Source organism: Thunnus thynnus, chromosome 17 (genome assembly GCF_963924715.1).
Source record: "Thunnus thynnus chromosome 17, fThuThy2.1, whole genome shotgun sequence".
NCBI classification, from domain to species: Eukaryota; Metazoa; Chordata; class Actinopteri; order Scombriformes; family Scombridae; genus Thunnus; species Thunnus thynnus.
In genome coordinates this window covers 25,871,502-25,893,974 of record NC_089533.1, presented here as the reverse complement: position 1 = coordinate 25,893,974, position 22,473 = coordinate 25,871,502, and the positions used below count along the sequence as shown (strand labels likewise).

At 39.6% G+C, this 22,473-nt stretch overlaps 1 protein-coding gene across 1 annotated transcript; it reads left to right on the top strand.

Annotated features, from left to right (window-relative positions):
- Window positions 1-2,349: 2,349 nt before the first annotated feature.
- rarab (retinoic acid receptor, alpha b) lies at window positions 2,350-21,878 on the top strand. The gene is made up of 9 exons (XM_067615996.1): window positions 2,350-3,556; window positions 14,815-14,969; window positions 15,527-15,668; window positions 16,227-16,387; window positions 16,670-16,846; window positions 16,997-17,201; window positions 17,356-17,423; window positions 18,924-19,014; window positions 19,936-21,878. Exons 1-9 carry the CDS (start codon window positions 3,358-3,360, stop codon window positions 20,202-20,204), a joined length of 1,467 nt encoding a protein of 488 aa, XP_067472097.1. The 5' UTR covers window positions 2,350-3,357; the 3' UTR covers window positions 20,205-21,878.
- Window positions 21,879-22,473: the final 595 nt, after the last annotated feature.

Genomic DNA, 22,473 nt, shown 5'->3' with positions numbered 1-22,473 from the left:
CTTCACACCACCTGGTTGTCTATCGCCACCAGCTATCTTGGTTTGCTCTTTGCAAGGGATTTCCCGCTTCTCATAGAAAATGTGTAAGGTGTATTTCCGCCGCATAGTGTATCTAATGCTTTTCTTTCCAGTTGATATGCGTGCTCTGCTGCTGCTTTCACATTTAACCCACTAACCCTCATCCTCATCTCCATCTTCATCCTCCCCCTGCTCTTTGTTGCCACCCCCTCCCCTCTCTCCCATCACCATTTTCACCTCACCCCTTCCTCTGTGGTTTCCATAGATTTAATGTCCTGTATTGATTAACAGGCAGCGATGAATGTGATGTGTTTCTCCTTTCTCCACTCATATTTTAACCAGCAGCTAATCAATACAGGGAGGCGTCACAGCAAGGACATTGGCTCACTTATAGCAAAAGGATTTAAGCTGTGTGTGTGTGTGTGTGTGTGTGTGTATGTGTGTGTGTGTGTGTGTGTCTATGCATTCATGCATGAATGCGTGCACGTGTGCTAATGTGCTTCTACATCTGCATGTACAAAAATATATGCAAACGCCAACCATACTTTGAATGCACATGTAAACACTCAAGCTTCTATAAAATAGTCGCGTCAGATTAGACAAGAAACCAGGCAGGTGAGAAAACAATCTGACTCATTTAATGGTAAAAATAGCATCAGTAAAAGAGTGAAACAGTGAAAATAAGATCCAGCTACACCAAGAAAGAAGGTGGAAGGATGAAAGGGTGAGACGGTGACCACACTACAGATAATTTAGGGTTAACTTATTGAATTACCAGAGACATTTAACCTGTTGTGCAACACTTTAGCCTTGGTGACATTATTTTCAGGATCACTTATACTCATTCTGACTTTTGGTTGTAAAATTTAAAGATTTAGCTTTATAAATACTGCCTTTTTGAAACTGTTGAGTGTTTCTTGTATTTTTTCCATATATGAAGGAGTAAAAATTACAAACACCATACAGTATAATGCAGTCTAATGGCTATGTCATTCAGTGTTTATTTTTCTAATTTCAATGTACACTTTCAACACAAAGTTTCATGCAAAATATTCCACGGACATTCGCATTTTTCTGATTTTGACTCTGATTCAGTTTTTATGAAGTGGAATAACCTTTGTCATTTTCAATTTAGCATATAGAAAAATTACAGATATAAGAATACATCAATGTATGTTTGGGGTTTAATAACGCAGACAGTTGTCTTTTTCCCCACGGTCAGTCCCATCACAGTTGACTGAGGTTTTGTCTTTTCTTTACAATGGTCACATTTTTTTTTCTCTCACCTCTCCAAGAAACACCGACTGCAGCATTTTACTCCCTCCATATCCACATCTACCTCCCTGTCCCTGCTACCTGTCCCGTACATGAGCTTTGCAAGATTGGACCCAACATTTACAAAAATGAATGACTGGTCTCTTCATTCATACTTTGTATCAGCTTTAACAAAATAATGTGGAAAACATTTAAGTAGTAGAATACTACTAAATAGAATAGTAGTAGAGTTGTTTCATATAACACTACAAATGAAAAAAATCCAAGTAATTGTAACATTATTTTTATTTTCCTTTATTGTAATACTCATTCTTGGCTTAGGATTTTTCAGTCTTGGTGTCAATGCAATGTTTATTACAAATAATATAATTAGTATTAGTATTATAGATGGTTTAAATTACATATGGTAAAGGTGGACCTCGTAACCATTCTGCATATTTAACCTAAAATAATGTGTTGTGTTTTATATGCTGATGATAAAGTTTGTATGTAAAATGTTAGTTTGTAATGTAGCTCGTAACTACAGCTGTCATTTAAATGTGGTGCGGTAAAATTACAATATTTCCCTCTGAAATATATTGTAGTTGAAGTGTAAAGTATAAAATGGAAATACTCAGGTAAAGTACATGCACCTCAAAACTGTGCCCAAATACAGCACTTACTAACAGGTACATATATTGTATTTACAGGTAATGTGCTATACAGGTAAGTATGTAAGTATTTAAGTACATATACAGGTATGCAATAATACAGGAATATAAGGTGTGATAGTACTACAGAGTGTAAAAGGCTACTGATACAGTAATGTTAGTGGCCAATATTCATGACAGTGTTACAGTATTATTAGTACAAAATACAAAGAGTGCTAGAAAGTTATTTTATTCGTTTATTTGTTTAGCCACATTGTGACAGTTGGCAGGAAACATGGAGGCACGCGCAGGGGCAGGTAGGTGGAGCTCGTGCGCAGCTGGTGTCACTCATCAAACCGGAGAGATAGAGAGAGAGAGAGAGAGAGAGAGAGAGAGAGAGAGAGAGAGAGAGAGAGAGAGAGAGAGAGAGAGAGAGAGAGGCCGCCGGGTACAGACCGGAGGTTACCACAGGACACTGTTGCCTGTATCGCTGCTGGACCCTCAACAACTAGCAACAAGAGGCGCTCAAACCCCAACTGTCTCGGATTCTCCTCGACGTACCTCACCGCCGGCAATTTTACCTGATATTATTCTGATATTCTGCTACTTGGACACAGAGCGGCAACTTCAGAGTCATATGACAGCGCGTATTCAGCATTAATGTGTCGGGACTGTATGTTTTTCTGTTGTGGACGCTTGGACTCTGTGAACCGGAGCGACCGGAGCAGCGCGTTTTCACCGACTGGACCCCTTTACTTTTCGGTGTGAGACACATTCATTTACGGCATGCACGGGTTTAACGACAAACACTGCTGGTTGTCATATTAAGGAGTAGACTGTCTACAAAATGTACTGTTCGCCTGGCTGGCTACAAGGAACAGCTAGCGATAGAAACAGTTTAGCTACTCTGTAAACGCAGAGGAAAGGCTGGTAACGATACCGACGTAGAACCTGTACAGAACAGAGGAGACGCCACATGTGTGTCGGAGTAGTAATGTAACGCCACACTGTTTCCTTTTTGTGGTTGTTCTCTTTTTAACATTTTGTGCTACAAAGTAACGAGGGCTCGAACTCCTTCAGTACAACAGTTAAGTTTGTGGCACTTGTAGCATTGTGACTGTAAAAAAAGACGGCAAAGAAGACGACAACGTGTATTTTGTCATCTAAACTAGCTCCGTTCGTGCTAAACGACATAACGGAAGGCAAAGTTTGACAGCAAGCTGTGCTGCTCCAAGGGCTGAAAGGTCACAGCGACCGGTCATCCCTCGTTCTCTCTCCTCCTCCTCCTCCTCCTCCTCCTCCTCTTCCCATCAGTCTGTTATGAAGATGTGAACTCTTCCCTCCCTCCCCTTCCTCTTTCTCTCTTCGCCGTCCAGGACGCTTTGATCTTTTTTTTCTCTGTTTGGTACAAAGAGATCAAACGCGCCTCCCGGGGATGTACGAAAGCGTGGATGTTGTGGGTTTGAGCCCCAGCCCCAGCAGCCCCAGCCCCGGCTCTTTTCTGAGCATGGACTACTACCACAGACCCCCGGGGCTCGGGCCGGAGAAGGGACTCCTGTCCGGTGTAGGAGGACTCCAGCGGCCGTTCGGAGGGTCCTTGGTGACCGGCAGGCACTGGAGCGGATCCAGCCACTGTGAGTCCCATTGAAAAATTATTTGCCATTTTGGACTTGTGAACAAAATAACTACAGGGTACACCACCATAAGTCAGTGTATATAACCTAACTTATAAAAATAAAAATAGAAAAAGGGGCTGCAGGCGGTTTGAACCCTTGTTTATGCTGTGATATTTGTTGTCAGCTTGAGGGTGGGATGCCAGGTGGGATACGTCCTAGCCTCTTCTTTCAGTATTAGTTACCCTGCAATCCTTTTAGTTTCGTATTCTTATTAACTAGACTACACTCCACTAATCCAAACAATATGCAGCCTCACTCACTTTTACTTAACTAGCCTCATTTCTTGTGTACTCTGTATTTTAGTTCCTCACACCATGTGTGAGTTTGTTTTACTGTACTGTTGGTATCCTCACTATTTAAGTCAAGTGAATATTTTGAGATGGAATGTTTTATATTTTTGAACATTATGATTGACCAGATGAATGAATAATGTCAGGGTATAGTAATGAACTTTAACTTTGAAGTAACTAAACTGCTACAAGGTGAGTCTTTTTAGGTTGCATGTCTTCATTCTGCACATTGTGAATACTGTACATGAGAACGCTGTTGGTTAGTTTCAGCTTGTGACTGCTGTTCCTCTTTGCTGATGCACTTTCTATGTGTTGGCATGTTTATAATAATTATACATACCAAATAGTGTAGCTGTGTAAGCTGTCCTTAGCCAATTTTATTCATCTCATGTTGACAAACCCCTTATTTTTTGACAGATGCTGCTATTTTGCACTCAGGTCAAGCTGACCCACCTTTGTAGAAGTGTTTGTGCTTGTGATGATGTTACCTGAGAAATTTTCCATCAGGTTGTCAGTGTAGCTGTATGTCTTCACTGTGTATTATAACTCAAGGGTTTGGTTCATGTTTTGAATGGAGTGACCTCAGTAGGTCAGCAGCTGCCTGCACTCATTTACCAAACCTAGCCCTTCCTGAGCTCCAGCTCAGTGCTTCTCACTGGGTGGGAATGAGCTCACAGCATTTACAGCTTGTCAACATAAACCACACTGACTTATAATATATGGATGGTTTTAAACATGTCACAGATTCTGTGAGTTAGATACCATTTTACACAACACAACTGATAAAATCACAGTGAGCATAGTATTAGAAGGGTAATGTGGACTTCTAATTGAATTAACTAGAAATGAAGGGGCATGCTTTCCAAAAAGTATTCTACTACTACAAATAATAATATAATTGATGATTATTAAAGCCCCTGTGTGGGGAATTTTTATGTGATTATGGCACTTTTCAAATAATTATGGCATAAGCAGAAAAAGTGAGACAAACCTGGTGAAAATTGGTGCAAAGCCCATTTATCTCAGTGTCCCTGGTTGGAAAGTCAGACATTTTAACATCCTAAACATAGGGGCTTTAATAAAACAGGGTATTTATATGGCATTATAAAACCAAGACAATAAAAGGGAATATAAATACTATACAATTAATACTACACATATTAATAATATGTTATATTAATGGTAACACTAATTATTCTAATAACTAATCCGAATGTTAAAAAACATTAGTAAGTATTTGTATGTGGTTATCATTTGGCATGTAGTGATCATTTCCATGATTTCACAATAAAGGATATTTGAGCTGTATCAGTGTATACTGATACAGCTCTGATCTGCGTTTACCAAAACCATAGGATTTATCATACTTTGTTGTGAGGAACATAAACATGTTTTTTTTTTTCTTCTCCTTTTTCATTTAATGAAAGAAGCAAATCTCTCAAATCTTACAAGTTGTTGTAACACAAGCAGCCACACAAGAACTTTGCCTAAATAAAAGAAAAGACCAAAATTGGTAAAATTATGATTTAAATCAGGAACTATCTAATGAAAATAAACAATACCAGACGTTTAACGCCAGCTTACAGGGCAGTTTTTGATATCCGGTTCTATGAGCACATTTCAAAAATATATTAAGCTTTGAGAGCTAACTGTGATAAAGACAGATATTTCCATACAGCAGTTTTCTATACCTGCTTAACATATGCAGGATGGTGGGGGGCAGGTGGAAATCCCAGCATGCATTGGCTGAGAGGTGTGGTACACCTTGGACAGGTTGCAGGTCTATAACAAGACCAACACACAAACACAGGACCTTCTTGCTGTGAAATGACAGTGCCGCTCCACCCCAGTGTCACATGTTAGACACAGTCAGCCCAAGAGTCAGACCGTAACCCAAGGGTGATGACGTGGTGATGTCATTATGACAGGGCCCTTGCACAACTGAGTTTAAGTCATAAAGATAGAGAGAGAGAGTGCAAAGTGGACTCCCGTTGGCCTGCGAGAAACAGAGGAAAAGAGAGACGTATAGAAGCAAGAGAGGAGTGCTCATAAATTAAAGCTGTAAAGATAGGGAGGATTGCCCTCAGAGTGTGTGTGTGTGTGTGTGTGTGACTGGAATGAAGAGTGTCAAAAAGGTTCAAAGGTCAAAGGCCGTATACAGACGCAGGCACACACACACATTCAGCGACTGCCCCAGTGACATGCAAGCAGTGGCTGGGGGATAGTGGTGTACTCTGCGTGTATGCGTGCGTGCGTGTGTGTGTGTGTGTGTGTGTGTGCGTGTGTGTGTGTGTGTGTGTGTGCGTGCATGTGTTTGGGTGTGATCCAGAGCAATGACTCACTGACAATTGGGAAGTGACCTACATCTCTCCCTCTCTTTATTTCTCCTTCTATCTGCCTCTTTCTTTCCTGTGTCAGCTGCCCAGTCATCACTTCTCTGCGCTGAATGACCTCTCTTTCTGTCTGTAGGAGACACACACAATGACGCACATACACACACACACACACATTCACTCACACTCACAGTTTGTCTGGGAATGTGTGGGTATACTGACCAAGTTTGACCTGAGTGTGAGTGTGTGAAAAGGGTGGAGGTTGGTTGCGTGTCAGTGTTTGTATCTAATAGATGTCTTTATATCTGCGTGTGTGTGTGTGTGTGTGTGTGTGTGGGATCACACTGCCATCAGATAAAAGCAAAAAGAGTGGCAGTGGAAAGCTGGTTATTAATTCATTCGTTCTTGACAGAGTCCTCTGGCATTGCATGTCTTTGTCTACATTCTACTGCAGGGATTTCTTCTCTCATGTCACATCTTCACATCTTTTGTATTTATTAGACACAGGATATAAAGAAGAAAGAGAATGATATTAAGCTTGACCGCTATTAAGTCGTACCAATTTCTAATTCAGAGTACACTCACATTGCTGGCATCAGTAAAACTTCAATACAGCGTCAATAAAACTGCTACAGAGCTAAAGCTTGTTGTTGCCATTTTTGTTTACTTTGCATTTTTCTGTTTAGAGCTGCAGCGATTAGTCATTAATTGATTAGTTTATTGAGAGAAAATTTATCAGCAACTGTTTTGATAAGAATAATTGTTTTAGTCATTTTTGAAAGCAAAAATACCAAACATTGTCATGTGATGATTTAATGCTTTTCTGAACAGTAAACTAGTCTACTAATCTGTGGGTTGTAGACTGCTGGTCGGACACAACAAGACATCTGAAGACTTCACCTTTGACTCTTGGAAATTATAACAGCCGTTTACACTATATTCAGACATTTTATAGATAAAACGTTGAATTGGTGATCAAGATAATTGGTAGTTGCAGCCCTATTTCTGTTCATGACTTGTTGGCAAGTCGATCAGATTTAAACAATGCGCACAAGTCTTCTCTTATATACCATGTACAGTAGAGATGTCCCGATCAACCGTTTTTTCTAGTCCTTTAATATTGCTGACATTAAGGCCAATCCAATACTTTCATTTACCTAAATGACACAGCCGCCCAGTACACATGCAAAACACCGCCTGAAAATGATATAAGATATAATTAATTCATCCTGTAAGAAATGTTTTAGCCAAGGTTCAGGTTCAGTATACATAGTAGAAATAATTATCTTGAACCACAGAAGATATGCAATGTTAATTAAATATGTATCTAATACATAAATTTGCCACACCTTGTTCTTCACAAAACCGGGAGAATGCAACCTCTGAGATTGACTTATGACTCTATTTGTGTTGTCGGAACTATAAAAAAAACTTTTTTTTGCAAAACATGTTTTTGCACCAGTTTTTTAGGTGCAGATGTGATCCATTCCACCCCAAACATGCCGTATTTATCAAACAGACACAGCAGGCAGGAGCCGCAGTTTATGTGTCATATGTGCAAGTGTTTGGAAGGTGCGCCCCTCTCCTCATTGTGTAGGAACCTAAGGGAGGATCACAGTCGATTATGTTTTCTTCTGCCGAGCTTAGTAAGGTCACACAATTTGCAGTTTAGCAGGGAAAATTCTCAGCAGCTGCCCGCTTCTCGTGTCTAAAACGTAGGCGTAAACATAGCGCAGATGTGATTTACAAGAGACACAAGGAAGGTTGTAGAGGGGAAAAGTAACATGCATCAAATATAGGCTTATGTATAACTAAAGTACAATTATTAGAAACAAAAATTAAAATTAAATGAAAAATGCCCAGCACAAAATCCTAGCCGTCATCAAATGCCTTGTTTTGTCCACCAAATAGTCCTCAACCTAAAAACGTTTAATTTATTATGATGTAAGACCAAGAAAAGCAATGAATTCTCACATCTTTGAACCTGGAAGCATTTTTGCTTGAAAAGTGAATGAAACAATGTATTTATTATCAAAGTAGTTGCACATTAATTTTTCTTTTGATCAACTGATCAATTAATTGACTTGTAGCTCTAGCTCTAATATCAACTCCAGATCCTGCTCCCACATAATGTCACCACAGGAAATTGAAAAGTGTACAGGTGAAGTTAGATTACTGACCACACTCTGAGATTATGGTAACTATTCCTTTACCTCTCTGGCTGTATTAGGCCAGTGTGGGCAAATCAAGGAGCAGTGACTGCTTTATAGCAGTTTTGGTTTTATAGGATTGTAGTATCAATGTGGTCAGGTTTAAATCTCTTCATTGGACTAAAACAGATATTCCCACCTAGTTATTTTATCTATAAATGGTCTCATAATTGAATTTTTTTAAGAAAATGTACTATATTATGATATATATTGATATTATGATATAAAATTACATATACGCTGTGCATAATGTGGCTCAGCAATGTAGCCACAAAAATGATGTTCAAGACCTCTGGTCTACACCTTGTTAACTGTCTGGGGAGGAGAATTCAGAATAGTAATTAGAGACTGGAGTCGAAGCTGATATAACATGCTCTTCATTCAGGAACTGTTGGCTGGCATAAAGCCAGGACTGCCTGGGGACACCATTTAATGGTATTTTACATAAGATTTGGTACACAGCTTACCCCAGCACTGGCTAACATCTAACATTGTCACTATTGGAATTGAATTAAACTGATCTGAGGGTGGACTGTCTAGGCCAGGAACAAGGACGAACCAGACTTGAAAGGCTGTAACTATGCATTGTTAGTTGTAGACCTAGCTGGGCTAAACCCAGTGGTTGTAATTAATGTAGGCTAATATTAAGATTTACGTTTGACTTTTATGCTCTTACTTTTCTTTCTGCTCTGAATATATATAGTTGGTTACAGTCACAGTTTTGTCCTTGACAAATGTAAGGCAGCTGCAGCTGTAGGTGTCATCACGATGTTTGTATATAGTTCATATTGTGTACAGTACTCAGTTTCTTTGAAATGCATACAGTACAATGACATGCTTCCACAATTGCAGTCTATTGTGTAATCCTGTATTATATAATGACAATAAAGCTGACCTTCCCACTTCACCTTGGGAAAGCTTAGAGATACAGATCCTGACAGTGATAACAGAAGCAGAGGAGGTGGCCACTGATTGAAGACTAATACACCAAGCCATAGTTATACATTAACATCCAGCTGGCAGCTGGTCTGACTGCAGGCTGCAGGTTAGCTTGGCTCTGGGGATGGTGACGATGGTTGGTCCACCTCTTTGGTCCAGACAGAAAAATTGCAACTACTGGAATGAGTGCCATGAAATTTCATGGGAGCATGTTAGCATTGTCATTGTAAACATGTTAGCATGCTGACATTAGCTTGACATTAACAGTGTGCCTTAGCACAGCTGCACACAGCTGTAGACTCTAAGATTGTGTCTGAAATCACGCCCTCGTTCACTCATTCACTACTCCCTACATAATAGATGCAAATAAAAGCAGTGAAGTGAGATTTGGGAGCCATTTGAATCATCATCATTTTGCGTCATCACTGACAGGTGTAGGGTCATACAGCATTTTCACATCAATAAAATGTGCCACATTGCATTATGGGATTGTAGGCAGAAAGTAATGTACATACCATGGACGCTGTTTTTTGTTTCTTTTTTGAGGGAACTAATTTGTGCATAAATTTTACACTCACAATTTGGACACATGAAATGGTGGACAGTATAATGCACTGATAATATAGCGCACTATGTCATATACAGGCAGTGAATTTGGAAACACGTCGTGTTCATTCCATATTAGAGTTATTGTAATTTACAGTTTCCAACTTGTAAATAGCGTTCACATTAACGTCCAAGTCATAAATATGACTGGGAAACTATTTATCTGAGTTGGTGTATTTAATAGATATAGCATGATAATGTCAATACAAAGTATTTTGAATTCTCAAATGACCAGCTATGTAATAATACAGCACTCTGCATGAACACTATTCAGTTGCAAACATGGGACTCTTTCAACACCAGACATCCCATCAGACCTGAACTGCCTTAGTCTTGTTCCCAAGACTCATGAAAAGCCACAAAACATATTATTAAGACATCATTTCATTCATGATTATTAAACCAAAAAACCAGTGAACTGTGGTCACAGTTTTGTTTGGACATGTTGCCGCCTGCGTCATGTCCTGCACACTAAAGCAGAAGCGGGAAGCAATAGAAAGAGATCAACGAACGCACAGATGAAAACAGAATAAGAGACACTTGGAAATAGGAGAAGAGAGAGGGGGAGAGGAACAGAGGGAAGTTTAAAAGAGGTCAGACAGTGCTTTAGGGAACTGTTGGCTAGTGTGTCAGTGAGAAGAGAGCAAAGACAAATAGAGGAGAGATGAAGAGGGGGAAAGAAAGATGGAGGGATGGTATGATGGCAGAGGAGGAGGAGGATATCTTCTCTTTATTTCTGTCTCTCTCCCTCTCTATGTAAACAGAGCAGGCCAGTAGAGGGGAGTTGAATCTCCTCCATAGTGGAATGTCTGGTATGGCTACTAAAGCAGGGGGAGGGTAGAAGTAAGTGTGTGTGTGTTTGTGTGTGTGTGTGTGTGTGAGTGTGAGTGTGAGTGTGAGAGTGTTAGGTTAGAGGTTAGAGGAGGCAGAGTGAGAAAGAGAGAAGCAGAGGAGTTGTGGATGGCCCTGGTTTCTTAATCTGAAGGGTCGCGACCTTAAAATGTGTCACAGTGTATCTTTGCCAGGTCTCTGAACAAAAATAAAACAAGCGCTTTGACAGAATAAGCCCGGACACAGAATTAGAGGCAGGATGTTGTGGTTGAAAAGTTAGAACATAACCACGGTGCACAAAGGGTCCGTATTTTCACAAAGTCTGGTTCATACTAATACCAGACCCATCAGATCACCTTTATTTTCACCACACACAATCAATACATGATGAATTTGAGGAACAGACACCGAGATATTCTGACTTTTAGTCTCTAGTATGGATCAAACTTCAAAAGCACTGCATCTAACATCTCCCATAATGCAGCTCAATAGTGCCTTTGATTATGCAACGTTCATATCAGCGTTATCGCAATTACGAAATTTCGATTTGTAAATAGCGTTCACATCAACTTCTTAGTTGTAATGACGACTGGGAAGCTCAGACTTTTTGAAATCTCCAATTCATTCCATGTGATGCTTCATAATATGGAAGTTTCTGAAAATGTAGCAAGTACAGACCCTTCACTTCAGCCAAAGTCTGTCAGTCATTGCAATTAAACCCAGATATAATGGATATAGTGTTACATTTTCAATGTACAGTATTTTTAACCCTCACAACTCATACGATGGTGTTGAGTTGTCTGATGACTGAATCTTTCCCATCGCTACCATCCATCCTATATAGACATGAATGTGGCATTCGGCACACTAATGACATCATCAGGGTTATTTTTTTTCAGACATTTGAAAGATCCTCCAGAGCCACAGAAGATAATTATACAACTGTGAGTAAACTGAACTTCATTAGGGCTTGGAGATATGGAGAAAATCATATATCACAATATTTTGGATCAAATACCACGCTATCGATGTTGCAACAATATTGTAGGGATGGCTATTGGTGCTTTCACAAAATATTTACACAATGAGATTTTTGATAAATAATCATCAGTAATGTTGATACAATGAATAAGTGGGTAAAAGCAAATAATAGAACAGCTAGAACAGTCTGTTAAGTTCAGAAAATTCCATCACTTGTAATTCAGCCTTTAAAACCAGGAAAAGAAGAAACACTTATGCCATATCAGGATATTACAATATCCAAAATCTTAGGTGATATCTAGTCTCAAGTAGGGGTGTAACGGTATGCGTATTTGTCCCGAACCACTCGGTACAGGATGTTTGGTTCGGTACGGGACTTTCCTTGGTTTGGTATACTCTGTGACCCAAACAATTACTGTCAAAATAGTTTAATGATACACTTACTCTGATGTGCAGAACAATAATTCTAGAGCGTGAGTCCCACTTGGAACATTTTGGCTGTGCACCACTAATACATCCATGTAGCATGCATGTAAGCTAGCCACCTTAGCCAAATTAGCCTGGTTACCCTGGTTACCCTGTAGTGTCGCTGCCATCAGAATGACAAACGAGAGACTCATAACACTGACAGATTGTAACACTATTATTAAAATATGCTCTGTTATCTCTGTAGTGAAACAATACTGCGTCTTCCCGTCCCCCTCCCCACTCTGTGACAGTTGGCTTTTCAATCCGCCTTCGAGTGAAGCCGTTCAGAATGATAAAAACATTTGATTTCTGACATGGTCAGACAGCATGTCATAAGAACCAGTTCTGGGAGAAAAAAATTTAGTTAAAAAGTGTGGCAGTAAAAGTAGTGGTGGTTTGGTCCCTCTGACTGATATATTATTATACATGACATCATTAGATTATTAATGCATCAGTGTTAGAGCAGCATGTTACTGTTGTAGCTGCTGGAGGTGGAGCTAGTTTCAGCTACTTTATATACAGTTAGACCATAAATCAGCAAACCACAGCTGTCACCAGGTGTCCTTACTCCTTTCAAGAAACAGAAAGGTTGTTTTCCTTTTCCACTGCAGCACAATTAAACTGTTTCAGTAATGTTTATGGTCAGTGAGCAATTGTTGGATGTTTACATTTTTCAAAATAAAAGACCAAAATGTGCTTTTTTCCTGCTGTAACGTGCTGAATCTGCTGAGATTGTACCAGACAGTGACCCCAAAACCGAGGTACATACCGAACCATTAATTTTGTGTACCGTTAAACCCCTAAAATCAAGTAACATACCAATATCCACAATGACAGTGACTCATATGAACACAGAGAAACTCCCTTCATAGGAGGGACAAAAAACAAGACAATATGAAACCAATTAACAAAAACAACAAACAGAAAAAAGTGGGTAAACCCTGTTCAGCCAGCAATATGTCCCTAGACACAATGACCCATGATAACCCACACTGTGTAATGAATAATCTATATCGTCCTCTGAGAAACAGAGATCAATGAGATATAGTTTTCAAACACGGGTGGTCCAGAAGCCATATTTAGGCAGTCAATCAGCTCCAAAGTCCATGGAAAATGATATTCATTCCAACTGTAGACACCATCCACAGGTACAACATACATAAATCTAGGGGCCAAATAAAGGGGCCAGATACATAAAACTCTGTGTAGATTCATGACTAAAAGAAAGAAACAAGAAGGAAGAAATGCTGTTTCACCGATTGTTGCACCAGCAAGGTTCTCTAACAGAAGAACAGCTGTCATTACACGTGACTATTAGGAACAGCTGTGTGACTCTTGATAGCATCCATATCATTAATCATCACATGGACCTGTAAACCATCATCAGTAGTGATATCTCAGAAATATAATCAATGATTAGTTTGTAGTGCACATATCCAAACTTAATAATGTGTGACACAACTAAGGATAAAATAAAAAGAATATTAAAAGCAAAATAAAATGTTGACTCCTATGTAGATTAAAAGAATGATATTATTAATCACACAAAGTAATTAATCAATGTTACGTTTGTAAATGTGCCTTTGATTAGCATTTTATAAATCTCTGTAAACGCAAAAAAAGGTTACACAATTAGTGCAGCTGGTTATCAAACTAAACAAACGTTAAGATTCTTATCTTCTATTCCATCTCCACATCATCACATAACCCCCAGATCACTTTAGAAAAACGTGCGTAGGCCTGGTCTGTGAGGAGCACACATTCTCACCATACATCCTGTGCCGTTTATGTGCGCACCATACTATTTCATGTGCTGGAAATGGCGTGTGCATGGTTTTTGTGCACACACATCGTTTATGCATCTGGTCTCAGGTCTAACATTTTTATCAATGTTTCTCTAATTGGGGGAAAAAAAACATTGTAACACATAACTGATGACATGATGACTATCCTGTTTCAGAAATAACAAGATAATTCAAAATAAAAAGCTGGCTTTCAGTTAGCTTATTTATGATACAGCTAACAAGACAAACAGGGCAGTTGGTGTCCAAAATATACTCAACCTGAATCAACTTTGACATTAAAAGCATAGTCCCCAAAAAGCACTTGTATAGTATTATCTGTTGTATGTGTAGGTCACCTGCTTCAACAGTAAATACAATAATCTGTAGAAAATGCTCAAGATGAAAGCAACAAACAGGACGGTCACTCTTCTCCGCTAATTAAGCAATCGGCTCCTCCGACAACTTGTGCAAACCTTTTTTTTTTTTACAGCAGACATTTACACAAGAGCTGAATTTCAGTGCTGATGCTGCATTTATCATTGATCACTAGCTTACCTGCATCCATGATTCAGTCTTGTACCATCACCATTTGAAATGGTACCAAAACTAGAGGACACTGTCACTGCAGATAAATGAATACAATAAAAAATGTGTCCAAATCTTAACACAGCTTCAATCAAATACAAAGCAGAGATACTGATTTCTGCATTGTAATTGCAGTCTGACTAAATCTCTAAATCTCCCTGTTTTCCTTCCCTCTGTCTCCTGCTGCAGCAATAGAGACTGAGAGCACGAGTTCGGGGGAGGACCTGCTGGTCCCCAGCCCCCCCTCACCACCACCTCCACCCCGTGTCTACAAGCCCTGCTTTGTATGTCAGGACAAATCTTCAGGATACCACTATGGAGTCAGCGCCTGCGAGGGCTGCAAGGTACACAGCTAAACATATGCGTGAGCTAAACACACAATCCCGACAAACATACACTACACTGCAACACTCACTCTGGGTAACTGTACAGATGCAGGCTGCCGCTAGAAACAGAGCGTGAGACTACCGATTATTTGCATATTGGGTCAGAGTAGAGGCCGTGACCTTTACACCTCCTCTAGGATCTGTAAGCCTCTTTGCTTCATCTAATCCTACCCACACATAAAGAATCTGTGCATGCAATTAGTATCTGCTTTAATATCAGTGTGTGGGTTTTTGTTAGCTTGTAGTCAAGCTCATGTCCTGTTAGACCATGAACTGACTTGCTACCAGCGGTCCATCATCTAAATCACTCACTCTTTACTCAAACAAATGATTTTACTTAAAGCATTTTAAATAGATAAGCTCACTCATCCACTGTGTTTGTGGTAGTTATGATAGTTGTGGATGGAACAATTTTGGTTCAAATGCCACACAACACCTTCACATTTTCTGTTCAGTCCCTCCTCTCCCACTGTAACTGTATTCCAGTCATTGCCTCAATGTCTTTGTTTGTTTAGGGTTTCTTTCGGAGGAGCATCCAGAAGAACATGGTGTACACATGTCACCGAGACAAAGTCTGTGTCATAAACAAAGTGACGAGGAACAGGTGTCAGTCCTGTCGACTGCAGAAATGCCTCGACGTCGGCATGTCCAAGGAGTGTGAGTACAGTATAAAGATCCACTGTCATCCTGTGTGTCTGTGTGTGTTTGTGGAGAAAAGTGTGGAAAAGGAAACGCTTCTTAAAAAATCCACTTTACTGCAAACGGTGAAAATGTATTAATAACCTTATAATCACAATATAATAAAAGCAGAACAGAGCACAGTGACACAAGTGACTTCTATACCTCAAGCATAGGTCATACAGTTCAAGCTTCTACATTTTACATTTGATGTATTTTAACCTTGATATTTGTCTCCCTCTGGTGGCATTTTATATTTTACACATGTCCCACAAAACTCTACCATTAACTTGCAATAATCAGCCTCCTGCTTTTTCAAAGTGGACGTTTACAATTATATCTACAAGTACAAGCCAATGGAAAGCATAAAGAAATATTCCTGTTACTTTATTCATCACAAGAAGAAAGCATTGGGAGAGCAGCCTTTTTATACTTAAAAAGAGATGATAAATAATCAATATGGATTACAGCTCATTTAGGCAACTAAAAGTTTGAAGCATCTGAGTTAAATCTTGCCATCTTTACCTCCACCGGCAGTGGTGCGTAACGACAGAACGAAGAAGAAGAAGGAAGAGAAGAGGCAGGTGGAGGCAGAGGTCTACGTCCTGTCAGCAGACACAGAGCAGATGATTGAGCGTGTTCGCCGAGCGCATCAGGACACCTTTCCCTCCCTCTGTCAGCTGGGAAAATACACCACGGTACTAACACGGACACCACAGCTTTTTATTACTGAGACTTACACACGCAAACATGAATGAATTTGCATTTGTGTTTCCTTTTGTATTTAATAAATGAATCATTCAGTCGATTACATGATTGTCTTGCACATTTCACTCAATAATGAAATGTTCTATAACACAGAAGTCAAAACAATTCTGAAGTGAATGAAATAACATAAAATTACATAAAAAAACAGCTGTTAAATAAATGAGCTGCTTTGTCTCTCTGCCTTCCATCCCTTACCTGACTCCAACCTGCAGAACAACAGCGCAGAGCATCGTGTGGCTCTGGATGTTAGTCTTTGGGACAAGTTCAGTGAACTCTCCACCAAATGCATCATTAAGACAGTGGAGTTTGCCAAACAGCTGCCCGGCTTCACGACATTAACCATTGCTGATCAGATCACCCTGCTCAAAGCCGCCTGCCTCGACATACTGGTGAGCTTATTACTTTAGTTGCACACAGAAACACACACACACACACGTTAAACAATTCCATAACCAAGACAAGCCTTCCACACATCTGTAACCTGAACAGACATGGCACAGCAGGGAGCATCCTTTAAAAGACTCATCCTCTTTTCCTAGATTCTGAGGATCTGTACTCGCTACACCCCAGACCAGGACACCATGACCTTCTCAGACGGTTTGACTCTGAACCGCACCCAGATGCACAATGCCGGGTTCGGGCCGCTCACGGATCTGGTGTTCTCCTTCGCTAACCAGCTTCTCCCACTGGAGATGGATGATGCAGAGACAGGATTACTCAGCGCCATCTGCCTGCTTTGTGGAGGTACTGCACTTGATTTTTGTATGTATAGATGTGCCTGGAAAAAAAGTTCAATTTTAATTCCTGCTCTTCCTAATTGATTTTTTAAATAAAATGTATTAATTAGCTCATCATAATGTCGGGTGATTTGTGTATGTGTGTGTGTGTGTGCGCACAGACCGTCAGGATCTGGAGGAGTCAGAGAAAGTGGATGTTCTTCAGGAACCAATGCTCGAAGCCTTGAAGGTTGGACATCTAATTATATATATATATATATATTACATTAACACCATTTCCTTGCAGTAATGTCAAAAGTTGCATTCCAAAATAAGATATCCACCAGTTCCATAACAAAGTCATGTAGTCATAAGTAACTGACATCTGTGGGTAACAAAATGTAATACACGTTAAATAATAGAGACAGAGTGCAACGTGTCATACCCCGAGAACTACGCCCACCAGAGGGGAAAATAATTGGTGCCATAATATGCAAGCAAGGGCTGACATACTAACAAAATCCCTGTAGCTAGCTAAAAACATTATATTTCAGCATGATAAAGGATTATTTTAGCACCATATGTCTACCAGAGATGAAAAGGCAGTTTATAGTGTTTGCTGAAATCTGTTACATTGTATATGTTAAGATGCAATGCATGAATGCAATGGCTGACAACATCTACAGTAGAGATAGCACAACTGTATAGCAAACCACACCACATAACAGGCTGGCACGACACTTTTCACAGCTGATATGGCGACTACAGGTTGTAAACATGGAGCTGCATGCTAGTTGTGCAGTTCAGGTCGGGTCTGTGTCTTCAACCACACAACACACAGCCCTGTAACGTTATCTACTTTTGTCATCTTAAAGGCTCAGATCTTTCACTTCGGCAGCTTATAAAAACTTAGTTGTGGGTTCTTTACCCTGTTGGTTGTGCTTCCCACCAAACAGCAGCTTTTAGACATTTTTCTGTTGTTTGCTAGCAGACAGAAGTGACCAAGTGGCACCTTCACTTGATACAAAGTCAATAGAGAGCAATGAATTGTTTTCCCCTCCAGGGTGGGCAGGACTTAATTGCACTATGTCTCTATAGCAATACAGTATTCAAAAATAACAAATCCATTCTTATTTAAAGGGATAGTTAGCCTTTTGGGAAATATGCTTATACACTTTCTTGACAAGAACTAAATTATAAGATTGATTGATTAGAGGTGCTGTTAGGCAAATTTTGTTACCTTTGGACAAAGCCAGGCTAGCCGCTTCCCCTTGTTTCCAGTCTTTGTGCTAAGCTAAGCTAACCTGTTGTTGGCTATAGCTTCATATTCATCACAGCAAGTGAATAACTGTATTTCCCAAAATGGCGAACGACTCCTTTAATGCTGCTTCCTCTGAATGGTCTCTCAGCAGTGGTGTGGTAACCATAACAAAAGCATTACAACTGCTGCCAGAGAGAGAAATATTATGACAGACTTGATTTTAAAACACAGGAAGTTAAATATTATCAATAGATACATTGTTAGCTATACAAAGAGAAACAGATCACACACACGAGACAAAGTAGAAAAGTGACCAAAACAGAAGACAAGTGTTAATACTCTCAAGCACCAGTGGTTGATGACAATACAGAGATAGTATTATAATCACAAAGCACATTAATGACAACTGGGCCCATAAAAAAACAAACAAACAAAAGACAGACCAACATTCATACAGAGAAACTAATACTTTTACCTCTGTTTGTGTAGATCTATGTGAGGAGAAGGAGACCTGAGAAACCCTGTATGTTCCCCAAGATACTGATGAAGATTACTGACCTCAGGAGCATCAGTGTGAAGGGTGAGACACGTGCACACAGATGAAGATGCATGTGAAAGTGCATATGTGGTTTACCTCAACTGCAGAGAGAAGGTCTTTATTTGAAACAGGCTCATGTTAGAAATACGACTTTACTCCTAATTTCTCCTGTTTTTAGTGTTTCATCATATTTGATTAAGATTCCTCCTTGTTTTCTGACCTGCTCCCATTTTATATGTAGGTTATGCTGTTTGCTGTTACTGCAAATTCAACACTTTCTCTATTTAGTCTTGATAAATTCAGTTTACTGTCAATTCCACAGTACAGTTGATACAACAGTCATGTCATACTCATTACTCACACCACAATACTGTTTTTATTCACTAATTATTTCCAATTGCATACACTTTTGAGTCACTGTTAATGAATGAAACTCAACACTTCCTGCAGATGTTTCATATTAAAAGTTGAACAGGAAAGGGACGGTGGCATTTTGAGCCACTTGAAAGCTTTTAATGTGAAACATCTGTGCAGGAAGTGCTGAGATTCCTTCCTTAACAGTGATTGAAAAAACGGCAAAGAAGAAGCGACTCATTGTTCCTCAGTGTCATTTATCATCTTTATTTGTTTGTATTGGCTATTACTGAAGCACCAGCTTTTATTTGAGAATATATGGTATGATCACTTTTCAAGTGGAAGTAACAGGTCAATTACGGTAATTATGGTAATAAATACAATTTTCATCCTCGTCATGTCACAAAAACAAAAAGGAGGGTTTTGAATTAATTTTCAAAGTAAATGTAAATACTTGATAACTGTATTGTTGTGGTGATTTCACCAAATTTCTTTGTCTTATGAGAATGTGTCTCATAAAAAGCAGAGTAAAGGGTTAATGATGGAAGATCCCCACATAATGACTTGTTCTGTTATCCTTAAATTTCCTTCTCTGCCTCCTTCTCCCAGGAGCAGAGCGAGTGATCACACTGAAAATGGAGATTCCCGGCTCCATGCCTCCTCTCATCCAGGAGATGCTGGAGAACTCTGAGGGACTGGAGGGGCACGGAGCCGGGGGAGGGAAAGGAGGAGGAAAAGGAAGAGGAGGAGGAGGAGGAAGCAAAGAAGAGGATGAAGCAGTGCCAGGAGGCTGTCATCCATATCCGTCCCCCAAATCTGTTCCTTCTCCCAGCCCGAGCCCCGTGCCCTGCTCTCCCTCTCCCTCCCCTTCCACCTGAAGCTCTCACTCACTCAGCACCTCTGCTCCACACAGCACCACCCGGTGGGCACGATGTGGTACTGCAAGAAAACCATCCACACAGCAGACTGACAGAGAATGAAAGCAGAAAAAAAACTGCACCTAAATAACAGATAATCTGGAGGACAAACAGAACAGTAGTGTGACTCATCTCTGGAGTCTGAATGTCTGAATCCATAAACTCTCTGGGTTGATTTTACTGGTAACATGTGGATGTCCACAACATCAATTAAACCGTATGCATGCCAGGAGGAAGGCAAAATATCTTTATACAAGTGCTGCAGATAGGATGTGTGACGATGAATGAGAGCAGGTAGCTTAAACCGTGCTGCTCATTGTTGACATGTCATGGTTTTATACATTAAATGCAAAAAAATTTCACATTTTTTAAAAATCTTTTTATAATGCCTAAAAGGTTAATTATATGCAGAATCTGGCTTTATTTTTGTCAAACATAAAGTTATCAGTGACATTACCCCACTTTGTTTAGTTATTTTAGACAAATTTTGTTTGTTTGTGACAAAAACCCGCCGTATTTGGACAGAAGAGCCCAGTGATATTTAGCTGTACCTACCTGTGTCTTACTGGTCAGAATCCCATTGACCTCTCAGTAACAAGACTAGAAAGCTCAGTCCGGGGGAGGTTTACAATCTGACCTGCAAAGTGTGTGAAGCGAAATGAAGGATCACGTTGACAGATTGAAGGTTGATGATTCCTCTTGTACATTTCTTCCCTTATGAAAAGTCATGTATAGTATGCTAAATCATTATGTGTAATATATTGTATATAAAAAAGGCTGTGAAATAAGTTGTTGGACTGAGACGGGCTGATAGAAGAAGTTATTTTCCTAAATGTACATGTGTATATACTGTATTTCCCTTTTGCAGCTGACCCTGTAAAGACTTCATCACCAACCCCCCCCCCCACACACACACACACACACACACACACACACACACACACACACCGCCTTCTCCTTTCTTTCCCCTCACAGACACATCAGGGAAAAATAATAATCCTTCACTCCATTTTCATTACCTGGAATCAATCACAGAAATGTAAACGTTAATTGGAGATTTTTTATAGCTTAAAGTAAATGTATTTCTCTGTGTATCACTTTGTAAGAATAGATGTAGTTGAGTCGTTTTGAGATGCAGCTCCAGCAACTCAAACAACCTCAACAAACTGTGAAACATAGCAAATTATTCATTTCAAAGTAATGCATTGTCTGCCTATTGGTGGACAATTTCAACCAAAGCAAACTGTGATTCCAGGAGTGCAAACACCCCTCACTGGGTGTTCTCATCTGGTAACAACCCCCCACCCCCCATATGTGTCACTAGAGCCTGCAGATTTACTCTATGGTTTAATGAAGATAATGTGGAAATCTCTTGAGCTTCATCAGTGACGACAGCTGCTGCCAAAACGTGTCTCAAAATGTTCAAGCTGTATTTTGTTTTTACAGTCTACACCACTTACTGTCATAGTCTGTTTACACAGTGCCACTGCCTCACTACAACATCTCTACTGTCAGGTACAATCTTGCAACTCCAATTTCAGTGTTGTCTTCTTTAATGTATGGCAAGGTTTAAACTCATTGGAAAGTATAAAAAAAATACAGGGAATTCAATAAAGAAGTATGATTTTCTTCTTATATCCTAAAATGTGTGTGTTCTTTGGTGTTCCCTGTGAAATGCTGTATCTATTTTGATATTTACACGTTACCTTATATCAGAATACCCAGGAACATGGACTACTGATCCAAAATCTGCAGTCCAACACGTTTCTTTTTTTTGTGCATGCATGTAGAAAAGTACAAAACAAACAGAAATGAAAAACTGCCAGTCATTGGAAGAAGCTGCTAATTATAATGACATGAATGCCCGAGCAGATAAAAGGGAAAGCAATACAAGGTCAGTCCATTTTGTAAATACACTAGTCATCAACTTTATAAACTGATATTAAAGGATAATGCTGGCGATTTCTTTAATATTACCATATTCCTCTGTGCCATAGAGCTCCACTGTCTGAGGAAACAAAGAGGGAATTTGATAAAAAGACTGTAAATGTGTCAGATATCCACTTGATATGACTAACTCAGACTGCTGAAGCCTCATATTCTACATTAAATCATGTTTCCACGTTACTTTTGGAACTGTCAAATTGAAAGTAAAATTGCATAATCTGTTCAACAAGTTCTACAAAACTAAACCTCTTCAAAAATATGTAATACTAAGCTTCATGACAAA